At 39.5% G+C, this 12,461-nt stretch overlaps 1 protein-coding gene across 3 annotated transcripts in view; it reads left to right on the plus strand.

Moving 5' to 3' along the window:
* Atrnl1 (attractin like 1) overlaps nt 1-12,451 on the plus strand; it is a 135,981-nt gene extending 123,530 nt beyond the window's left edge. Inside the window, exons 21-22 of one of the 3 annotated variants that reach the window (XM_031390829.1) lie at nt 6,620-6,672; nt 8,336-8,368. In XM_031390829.1, coding sequence (XP_031246689.1) covers nt 6,620-6,672; nt 8,336-8,358 — 76 coding nt within the window. In that variant the 3' untranslated portion in view covers nt 8,359-8,368. Of the gene's footprint in view, nt 1-6,619; nt 6,673-8,335; nt 8,369-12,316 lie in introns of those variants that run through there. The other 2 variants (XM_031390831.1, XM_031390830.1) reach the window with 2 other exon arrangements.
* Nucleotides 12,452-12,461: the final 10 nt, after the last annotated feature.

Consider the following 12,461-nt stretch of genomic DNA (forward strand, 5'->3'; position numbering starts at 1 on the left):
TCCTCCTCTTTACCTAACTTCTCTGGGTCAGTGGATCGTAGCTTGGTTATCATTTACTTAACAACTAATATCATACCATATTTGTCTTTCTGAGTCTGGACTATATCACTCAGAAGGACTTTTTCTAGTTTCATCCATGTGCCTACAGATTTCATGATGTCCTTTTTTTTTTTTTTTTTTTTTTTTACAGTTGATTAATATTCCACTGTGTAAATGTACCACATTTTCTTTACCCATTCTTTGGTTGGGGTACATATAGATTATTTTCAGTTTCTGGCTATTATGATATAATAATAATAAAGCTGTAATCAACATAATTGAACAAGTGTCCTTATGGTGGGAAGGATTGTCCTTTGGGTATAAGCCCAGGAATGATCTAGCTGGGTCTTGAAGTAGATCGGTTCCTGATTTTCTGAGGAAGAGCCATATTGATTTACATGGTGTCTATATCAGTTCTTATTTCAAGCAGCAATGGGTGGGTGTTCCCTTGCTCTACATCATCGCCTGCATGAGTTGTCACTTGTGTTATTGTTCTTAGCCATTCTGACAGGTGTGATATGGAATCTCAAAGTAGCTTTGATTGTCATTTTCCAACTTTAGACAGTAAGTAGCCTTCACACACACACACACACACACACACACACACACACACACACACACACACGACAAACAGACTAAGCAGGAAACCAGGTAGACAGTACCCTCCTCTATGTCTTCAAATCATATAAACCGTCTCAAGGTTACTCTAACCAACCAAGTGAAATATGATGTGATAAAAGCATAAAGTCTTTGAAGACAGAAGTTGAAGAAGATATCAGAAGATGGAAAGATCTCCCATGCTCCTGGATGGATAGGACTAGCATAGTAAAAATGTCCATCTGACCAAAAGCAATCTACAGATTCAATACAGTCCCCATCAAAATTTCTACACATTGTTTTTTACAGACCTTTGAACAATCTTCAACTTCTTATGGAAAAATAAAAAACCCAGGATAGCCAGAACAATCAGGAAGAACCTAAAAGAACTTCATGAGGATCACTACCCCTGATTCAAACTGTACTACAGAGCAATAGTAATAAAAACTGCATGGTACTGGCATAGAAACAGTCTCATTGGTCAATGGAATTGAATCAAGGACCAAGTCGTAAATCTACACACCTATAGACATCTGAGTTTTGATAAAGAAGCTAGAAATACAGAATAGAAAAAAGAAAGCCTCTACAAATGTGCAGGTCTAACTGGATGTCTTCATTTAGAAGATTGCCAGTAGATCTTTATTTATCACCCCACACAAAACTCAAGCCCAAGTGCATCAAAAACTTAATGTAAAACCAGACACACTGGACCTTATAGAAGGGAGACTGGGGAAGAGCCTTGAGTGTATTGGTACAGGAGACACTTTGGAGCAGAACACTGATACAGCAGATACCAAGGACAACAATTAATAAATGGGACCTCATGAAACTGAAAAGCTCTGTGAAGCAAACGACATGCTCGATAGGAAAAACAGCAGCCTACACAGTGGGAAATGATTTTTATCGAATCCACATCCAATAGAGGCCCAAAATATATAAGGAACTCAAGAAACTAGATATCAAAAAAATCAAATAATTCAGTGAAAAATGGGGTACAGATCTAAACAATTCTCAATTACAAAATATCAAAATGGCTGTTCGGTACACTTTTAACTGTTGAATGGGGGTAATAAAAATGAGATCATAATTTTAGAAACTATTTTGCTATGCTGTAGTTATAATAACAATGCTTTCATTAGGATTGTTTGATTATTAAAAATTAATAATAATAATTATTTAAAATGCATTCAAATATGCAAACAGTGATTAAATTATTGTTTGAGATTAGTAAGAAAAATTGATAAAGTGGTTTCTGGCTAAAGTACCTTCATGCTACTAATGTTGTACTTTCCACAATATAGTGCACAGATTTCTTACATTAATGATTTAGAATAACCATGAATCCTTCCTTCCAGATTCATGTTCCATCTGTCTTATGTAAGTCATCGAATGTCACATATTTTTGTATACTTCCCAAGTGGATATTGGTTCCTTTCTCATTCAAGTCATTTGTTGGCATTGGCCATGTATGTGTTTACCCCACTTTATTTGAATGAACAAACTAAAACAGCTTTATATCAATACAAAGTGCTCAGTAGATGTATTGATTGTTCTTGCTGGCTTCAGAGAAGGGATTCATGGAGGATGAAGAAGGTCTGTGCATATGCCTGAACTGGAATTTGAAGGAGAAATGACATTGACACAACCCAACCAACCAAGCAGCTGAACAATCAAATAACCAAGCAAGCAAGCAAACAAAACCTCCTAAAGGAGAGAAAAAGGCAAGAGCCTGCATACATGGAGCAGCAACTTTGGCTTTCATGGAATGAATTAGCTGGTAGAGGTCCTTTCTTACTACTGTGGAGCATTGAGAGTAGTAGGAATGGATAGCATTTGAGATGCCCTCTTCTCAGCGATACTCTCAAACCTCCTACATGGATACTACTAGTTTCTAACAGAAAAAAAGAAATAGAGATGAATTAAATTTTCTTCTCCTCCTTCCTCCCTCCCCTTCCCCTCCCCCTCCTCCTCCCTCCCTCCTCCTCCTCCTCCTCGTCTTTCTTCTTCTTCTTCTTCTTCTTCTTCTTCTTCTTCTTCTTCTTCTTCTTCTTCTTCTTCTTCTTCTTCTTCTTCTTCTTCTTCTTCTTCTACAGGCTCTTACTGTGTAGTACTGGCTGCCCTAAACCTCACTATGTAGACCAGGCTAGTCTAGAACTCACAATGATCCTGAGTTCTCACTGCCTCTTCCTCCCAGAGTGGAGAGAAAAGGTGTGAGGCACCACACTCAGCTTGCAAGTGGAGAAGAGTTTAAGACAACATTCTCCATGGAATAAGCTGTGGAAGGGAATGACTGCCATAGTGGGCAAGGCAGATGAAAGATCCATTTAGCTAGCCTCAGCTACATAGTGAATTTTAGGCCAGCCTTGGCTGCCCTATCTCTAACAATGGAGTATCCAGGAACAAAGCATAAAACCCAGGAGTCATACTGTCACGATCATGACAGTTCTCAGTCTAACTTTCCAAGAGAATTGGTACTGAAAATGGTAATTTTAAAATAAAAGCACCTACTGAACTCAACAGATGGGTCTCCATAGAAGAAATACAAGTGGCTAACACCTGGGTCTTCAAGGACATGTAAGAGTCAACTCACTCAGTCAAGGTTGCTGTCATTGAAAATACTCATGAAAAAAATGCCAGCAAGGCTGTGGACAAAAAGGAACCTTATTTATGGCTGACGGGAGTGTAAACTTGTGGAGTCATGAAGGACAAGGAAGATCCTCATAAAACCCCTTAGAGCTGGCAGATATAGGTGTTCTGTTCTTGGTTTGTACCTGAAGGACTAAATTACTCAACCTGCCACATGGATGTACAACATAAACATCCTTGCTTATCTGTTCACAAATCACAATATCTGGGAAGTGGAGCCAGCCCAGATGAATGGCTAAATAAAATAGGATGCATATACTCAATGGGAATTCACACAGCCATAAAGAAAGTGAAATCATGACATTTTAAGGAAAGTAGATACAACTCGAAATCATTATGCTCAGAGAAATACGCTAGACTCAAAAGGACAGAATTTCCTTGGACTATCTGGTGTGTGGTACCTGAATTTTAAATTGTGTGTGTGTGTGTGTGTGTGTTTTACTATAGGTTTATGGATATTTTTTGTCTTTTTTTTTTTTTTTTGATTATTGTAAAGCTAGCCATTTCTTTTCACTTGCAATCAGGCGATGTAAGATAGTTAGTGCCAAAATGTGTGGTTGGTACTCCACCAGAAGAGTAGAGGGCACTTCTGGGAGTCAACACTCTCCTTCCACCATGGGCTCCAGGCATTGAACTGAGGTCAGCAGGCTTGCCAAGCAGGTGTTTTTACCCACAATGCCATGCTGCAGGCACAAGAGAGGGGATTCACCCTTCATTTTCTGCTTTGCCATTAAGGCCACCTGCCATCACTCCCTTTGACAGTATACATAACCAGGACCCCTCAGTCTTCCATGGAGTGCTGCCCTCTGAATTACTTGTTATTCACCCTGGTTCTAGTTAACAGAACTCCATGATGAGATAGAATTGGATGACTGTCAGACAGCACTAAATGTGATGGTTAGTGGAGCAGCATTAACCGGTGTGCTAGAGTAGTCACTGAGATTCATAGCTGGTCAGTCGGGATCAGTTGGAGAAGCAGTAGTGATTACACAGTAATATTAACACTTGATTATGAAGCCTAAGTTGTAAATCTGCCTGCTTTTGTCAAGTGCCATGGCTTAGAAGAAAGTGCCTTTCGTGAGCTCAAGGCATGCTGTGCACATGAGCAAGCCTTCAGTGAGTGTTTAGAGGAATCACCTCCCACAGCCAGAGGACAGAGTGTGTTGAGAATCACCCTACAATTCAGTCATAAAGGTGGCTGACGACAACTTAAACTGGAGCATCAGTCATGACTGTTGCTCTCTGACAGTCATGCCAGATCGAGAGAAGGAAGATGTTGAGGTCTTTAATGGGAGTGACTATCATGTCAGAAACCAGAGGCCTCAGTGTCCTGAGCAGTCCTGCCTATGAGATTACTTTCCTATCGTTGCTCAATGAGCCTGTTAGTGAACTGTCTATTTTGCATCTCTGGTCTTTCTTGATTTTCTAATAAGATAATATTTCTTTAGAGAGATTTGAAGTATATATTTTAATGTCTTTAAGGTTTATCTCCAATATAAAAATAGCAAGCACATGGCTAAATAAATCTAAAATGTAATATTATTTACCTTATTTTTCACTACTTGATTTTTTCATTATTAAAATATATTTGCATTATAATACCCTTGTTTTAATGAACTGTACTATAAAAGAGGCATTTCAAAGGTTTCTCTAACCTTTTAAGGCTAAATTTAATTGAAATATGAAGCTATTATATTTAGTTACTTTGGTAAATGTATTTTATTTTAACTTTAAATTCTTTTGTCATTATATTTATAACTTTTCCTCTTTCCCTTTTCTCCCTCTGGGCCGTTTCTGTTTACATACACATGCACACACATGCATACACACACACACACACACACACACACACACTCCTAAACATAACCTGCTCAGCCTGTGTAATGTTACGAGTATGCTTGTTTTCAGAGCTGGCCATTTAGTATTGGATGACAAGTTGGCATGCTCTTCCCTGGGGAAGGAAATGCCTCCCTATGACTACGCTGCAGGCAGCAGGGCATTTTAAGACTTGTAAACCTGGCTGGTTCTTGTTAAATGATGTATTAGAAGAGAGTGCCTTTCGTGAACTTACAACATTCTGTGGACATCAGTATTGGATGTAGATGGCCCAGTCCATTATGGGTGGGGTCACCCCAGGCTATTGTTCTTGGGTTCTGTAAGAAAGCAGACTGAGGGAGTCAGGAAGAGAGAGGGAGTAAGCCACGCCTCTCCATCATATCTGCTCCTGCCTCCAGGTTCAGGCTCTTTCTGAGTTCTGTCCTGACTTCCTCCTCCCATGGTGCTTTGGCCATGGTGTCTGTAGAACACCTTGCATACTAAGTCGCTCACCCACTTTGACATGCCCACCAGTGTCCTTGTTCAGCACATGTTCCAGAGTCGTCTTGGTGAGATGTTATGGGTGAAGCATCTGATGTTAGTAGGAAACTCAACTTTAAATGAAGTTCCTGATCTTCTGTCTTTACAGTCTTTCTGGCACCCTTTTAAAAATGTCCCCTGGTTATCTTACTCTAGTACATGTATTTTTTATCATTTATTATGGAAGTATATCTCAAGAAATAGAATTATGAAATCAAGACTGTATATTTGTCTCATACTGACAGTTTTTTATGGAAATAGGACATGAAGACAAAAATCGAAATTTTTTAAAAATTGATAAATTCCTTTGCTGTTATTGGTAATTACATTTATGAAATATTTAACTTAGTGTCCAAGTGTTTGAATCTTCATATATATTTATTTTTAATAATCTAATGAAAGGTCAGGGTTTGAACTTTTGATTTTAGAATTTTTTTAAAGATTTATTTATTTTATGTATATGAGTACACTGAAGCTGTACAGATGGTTGTGAGCCTTCATGTGCTTGCTGGGGATTAAACTCAGGGCCTCTGCTTGCTCTGGCCTTGCTCACTCTGGCCCGAAGCTTTATTTATTATTACATGTAAGCACACTGTAGCTGTCTTCAGACCCACCAGACGAGGGTGTCAGATCTCATTATGGATCGTTTTGAGCCATCATGTGGTTGCTGGGATTTGAACTCAGGTCCTTTGGAAGAGCAGTCAGTGCTCTTAACCACTGAGCCATCTCTCTAGCCCTTGATTTTAGATCTTATTAGTCTATTTTGCTTGAGTCTAATGATTCAGAGGAATACTCTTCTCAGGCTCTGTCATGGATGTGGCCTTTTCGCAATTTTTACAAATATTTTCTGTTTACTTATGCGTATTTATTGTTGGATTTCTGCTGTCAGTTATTTTGGAAGTTTATATATTTTTAAAAGAATCATTTAGTTTTAACATATCTACATTATTTAATATTAAACAAGATTTTTATGTTTTTACAGCTGTGACTCTGAAAATCGCTATGTTGGTAATCCACTTAGGGGGACATGCTATTGTAAGTATTTGGATGTTTTTATTGACAGTAATTGATTTATATTGTTAGCTTCAGGTAAATGAATACCTATGGCTTCATTACAATGTAGTTACTCCCATCCACATATTTTATTAATTTACTATTTAAAATTTTGGGATTATAACATTCCTGTAATTTGTATTTCTTTACACTTCCATATCTGTTGCTAAGAAAAGTAATTCCTATCTGCGTGTTCTCTTAGTGCATTTGGTATATTTTTCCTACTCTGAATAGTAAAATAATAATATAACCTTAACATGAGCAAAATATAGGGTTCAAATAAACATCTAGAATTTTAATGTAATATTTTAAAAAATTGAAGTGGTAGAGTTTTACTATAGAATATTTACTAGGAGCCATTGCCCCTTCCCGGATGGATGCCGCCTTTCCGTCTGCAGATGCTGGGGTTTGGTTTTTTAGCTTTACTAGAGTCAGAGAATTATTTCCTAAGAGGCCTCCCTGATAGTGTTCTCTTCATCCATGTATATGATCTCCAGTTCTTCTGTGTCCTCACACGTTTTTACAGTTAGCCTGTTAAATTCTGGATGTTCTAGTAGTTAGGCCAGGAAATCTACTATTTTACGCTGCATTTCACTCACTACTGAGAATACTGACAATCTTTTCACATACATACCATACGCATGTTGCTTGGAGTGTTTTAACACTTTTTCTTAATGGTTTATTTTTGTGGTTGTTTTAGTTTGCTTTCTATTGCTGTTAAACACCAAGACCAAGAGCATCTTGGGAGGAAAGGGTTTATTTCTCTTAGAACTCCATCACTGAGAGAAGTTGGGGCAGGAACTCAAGTAGAGCCCATTGGTCAGGAAACCCCCCCCTCAGACTTAACAGAGAGCTAATCTAGGGGAGACATTTTTTAGTTGAGGTTTCCTTTTCCCAGATTCCTTTGGTGTGAATCAAATTTACCAAACCAACCAAATAAATAAGCAAGCCAGCCAACTATGTGGGACAGTGGTATGACGTTTTAAAGATACTTTATTCTACATCGAAGTCCGATATCAGATGTATAGCTGGGAAACAATCCTTCTTAGCTCACGATTTGTCTGAATTTTTCTTAAAGCATGTGCCACCATTTTTGGATATAGCATATTCCTTTAAAAAGTAGTTTTCTTGAAAGGTAGCTATTTGTAAATTAATTTTTTTTCATCCAATATATTTTGATCATGTATTCCTGTTCCCCAACCTCCCTACCTACCCAGATTCATATTAATTCCCCTCCCTACATCCCTCCCTCTCTCCCTTTCTCCCTCCCTCCCTCCCCTCCCTACATCCCTATATCCCTTCCCTCCTTCCCTCCCTCCTTCCTTCCTCTCTCTCTCTAAAACTACACCAACACAAGTCCCCCCCTAAAACAAAATAAAATGAAGAAGACAAAATAAAAATACCCTCCAACAAAAAAAGCAAAAGCCTCCAACAAAAAGGAAGATGTGGCATGTGCTGTGTGGCCAGCTACTCTGAGGCAGGCCCCCAGCTTGTGGTGGAGGCGCCCAGTGACATCCCGTTAGAGGAATGCTCTCCCTTCCCAGAAGGCATCAGTTTCAGGGAGCTTCTCTGTTGGGGCGGGACTTTTGCCCACCTCCTCCTCTCAGGGCTGGGATTTTAAAACTATTTTGAAATTCCATCTCAGCAGAGTCAGAATGTCCAAGATGAATACAAGAGATGACAGCACAGGCTCTGGAGGGTGAGGGCCGCTTATTTGCTGCTGGTAGGAGTATGAACTGGTACAGCCACTGCAGAAATCAGTGTAGCGGTTCCTCAGGAAGCTGAGAATCCATCTACATCAAGATCCAGCTAGACCACTCCTGAACACATACCTGAAGGACCTTAGATCTCCCTACAGAGAGAGACCCTTGCTCAAGGACTCTAGATCTACCTACAGAGAGAGACCCTTGCTCAAGGATCAAAGACTCTAGATGTTGCTACAGAGAGAGACCCTTGCTCAGGACTCTAGATCTTACTGCAGAGAGAGACCCTTGCTCAAGGACTCTAGATGTTGCTACAGAGAGAGACCCTTGCTCAAGGACTCTAGATGTTGCTACAGAGAGAGACCCTTGCTCAAGGACTCTAGATCCACCTACAGAGAGAGACCCTTGCTCAAGGATCAAAGACTCTAGATGTTGCTACAGAGAGAGACCCTTGCTCAGGACTCTAGATCTTACTGCAGAGAGAGACCCTTGCTCAGGGACTCTAGATCTACCTACAGAGAGAGACCCTTGCTCAAACACTCTAGGTGTTGCTACAGAGAGAGACCCTTGCTCAGGACTCTAGATCTACCTACAGAGAGAGACCCTTGCTCAAGGACTCTAGATGTTGCTACAGAGATAGACCCTTGTTGAAGGGCTCTAGATCTTACTGCAGAGATAGACATGTGCCCAAGGACTCCAGATCTTGCTACAGAGACACTTGTTCATCTGTGTTCCCTGCTGCTCTGTTCATAACAGTCATTGGAAGCAGCTTAGATGTCCAGACCTGAGGAATGGATAATGAAATTGTGGTACATTTTCCCAGTGGGATGGTATTCAGCTGTTAAGAATAACTAAAGTTTCAGGTGAATGGATAGAGCTTGAAACAGTCATCCGAGTGATGTAATCCAAGCCAGAAAACAAAACTTATAGCTCCTTAAGGTAGGAAATGGTAGGATAGCATGTTCAAACCAAATGAAAGGCAGGTGCTTTTTTGTTTGTTTGTTTCCTTCTTCGTTTTTCCTTTTCCTCCTTCTTGGCAGTTTCTTTGTAGAGCCTTGGCTGTTCTAGAACTAGCTCTGTAGACCAGGCTGACCCAGAAGTCAAAGAGATCCAACTGCCTCTGCCTCCTGAGTGCTGAGATTCCAGGTGTGTGCACAAGGTTGCTTTTAATTTAAATGAACTTCAATTTACAAATGACGTATTCTGAGACATGTCTGTAAACACAGTTCTTGAGATTTATATTGATATATTTCCTGTATCAATTTGATAACTATTAGAATTTCCATTTTGCTTCGTTAATATGGTGAGTTTAGTTTTATGAATCAATGACTACTATACAATCATGCCAGCTTGCTACTTTTGTTCATTCACCAATGGATGGATATTAGATTTTTTTCCAAGTTCTATTTGGAGACATGCACTTTTGAACATTTAAACAGTCAGTGGTGTGTGCACATATTAAGCACGTGTCTGTGATCCCAGTGTTGGGAGGCTGAGGCAGGAGGGTAGCCAGTTTGAGACCAGCGTGGGTTCCACAGTGTGGCCTGGGTTTTACAAAACAAGTAAGTGAGCACAGGCAGACAAATCCAGATCGGCACTGAATTGTGAGGCTGCACGTTAGGAGCTATTTTCAGTGTGGTGACCCATTCTTCATTCCCAGAGCTAACCTGCGGCGCCTCCTTGCTTCCTCGTTCTCTACTCTCACCCACGCTCAGGAGAGCCCCGTGATGAGGCATGCTCGAGTGTTGTCAGTTCTTTTGGTCTGCTTTTTGTCAGTGACCTATATCACATGTGGGTCGAGGCCCTGACCTCCACACTGCGTTGCCCACTGACGCCGTGCTTAGCAGTCAGTCTAGACTGGTTGATGCTGAGTGCAGAAACACTCCTTTCTCAGCCCCCATGCCTGGCATTTTTATGTGGCTGCTGGGGCTTGAACTCGGGCCTGCCTGCTTGGCGGTTACTGATGACCATTTCCCCACTTCTCCGTCTTCCAAGTCAGCCTTTAGTGAGTTTACCGCTGTGAGTGATCGCACACATCTTTACTCAGGGGATGTTTACAGTATTTTAAAGTGTTCTTTGGATCAAACTGTACCATTTCCTATCTTAGGGAGTTTGTTTCTGAAGGCGTTCATTTATTTGTTTTCTATTATTAAATAGTGAATTTCATTATTGGGTTTTCTAATATTAAACTTTTTATTCTGGGGTAAATTACACTTTCAAGGAATATTGCTTCAGTTTTGCAAACTATTACCCGTTTATACTTTACTTAGGGCTATTTAAATATTCGTGAGTATAGTCTGTCGTTTTCTACCTAGTCCTTGATTATGTTTTATTTATTATTAATATGCATATGATTGAGTTGTAGGATTAGCTCTTGTGAATGAATTCGAAAGATTTTTTTAAAAAAGCATCAATAGTGGAAATGTCATGTGAGCTTTGTTTGTCGTGAGCCTAGTCTTCAGTGGCCGTGCCATCTCTTCAGCCCTTGACAAACTTTTTAAAGAGTAGCCATTTAATCTCATCCTCTGGTTGTGGTGCTTTGAAATTGTTAGTTTTGTTTTACACAGTCACTCTTGGCTTTTGCCCCTTCAGCTGCCTCTGGCACATCGACTTCATATTTCCAAATGCCCTTTTTCTTATTCCTCGAGCTGCTGAGCCCTGTGCTCTGCCACTGCTCTCCACCCCAATATTTTGTTGCTGGTTTACCTACATTTGGTATAAAGTTTTTCATAAGCATTTTTATTTCCAGAATTTATAAAAGTTCAACTTTTATCTTCATATGCTTTTTTCTAAGCTTGTATACACGAGCATTTTAAGATTTTCTATTTTTATTGACACTTTAGTAGATATTCCAAATCTTACTATTGTGTTGGCATCCACCATGGCACGCTTGACAGTGCTAGGGCACATTTTGCTTTCCAGCTGGAGGAAGGGCGTGGTGAGAGGGATGGAGGTAGCGGTAGGCTGGGGTACTCACTGCTCAACAGTCTGTAAGGCTCGGATACCTTGTCCAGAACAAGGAACCATCAGGTTCAAAATAACAAGGTTGAGAAACTCTGGTTTAGAGGCGCAATCAGGTGCAGACCGGATCAGAGAGGAACATTTCCAAGTGTGCCTTTATCTGGAGCACACACAGCTCATGTGGTTGTGACTGCTCTTACGTTCTTAGCACACAGGGTGATCCGTGTGCTGATTCTAGTTAGCAAGGTTGTACAGTTTGTTATTCCAAAGCCTCCTTCTTTTCTTGGTTATAATACTTGAATAAAAACAAATTTGATCTCTATCCATTGCTAGAGATCACGTGGAAGGTGAATTCTATATTCTCCCTTTGTTGACTGTTTTACTAATGTACACATTCTTTTGTTTACTTAAATAATTTTATCACGGGCATCTTTTAAGGTGGTGGGTTTTTACTGTATCTTTTAAGATTATAAATTCATTTGTGTTCAGCACATTTTAACTACAGCTTTCCTCAATCTTCCTGTGTTTCTTGGTTTTTATTTTATATGGACATATTTGTTGCCTATTTTTATTCATTAGAAATTATTCTTTACTGTTTTGTATAGATTTTATATGTACCAAAGGTGTCTAGTTACACGTATTAACATATTATGTAGGTTATATTCTATACAATATAAATTTTACATACATTAATACTCGAGCCATTTATATTGAAAACTAACATAGCTTTTCTTTTAAATCAGATTTGCGCCATATGTGAAAGTAAATCAATTTCGATAAAATATCTAACTGAACACATCTAAAGTATTTTTAATATAAAATGTAATCAATATTTAAAGAGCATCAGTGGGATATCTACATTCTTTTTGTGCTAAGTATTTGAAATACAATTACAACCTTATACTTGAGTTTTCCACTAAGCTGGTCCCATACATCGTCTTTGCTTTCCTGGTGTTCACCAGTGTTCTGCTGAACTATGTTGATTCCATCCGATCACCGTGTATGCTCATTGGCCACAGCGACTGCTGAACTATGTTGATTCCATCCGATCACCGTGCATGCTCATTGGCCACAGCGACTGCTGAACTATGTTGATTCCATCCTATC

The sequence above is a fragment of the Mastomys coucha genome, unplaced genomic scaffold (genome assembly GCF_008632895.1).
Source record: "Mastomys coucha isolate ucsf_1 unplaced genomic scaffold, UCSF_Mcou_1 pScaffold21, whole genome shotgun sequence".
Taxonomy (NCBI): domain Eukaryota; kingdom Metazoa; phylum Chordata; class Mammalia; order Rodentia; family Muridae; genus Mastomys; species Mastomys coucha.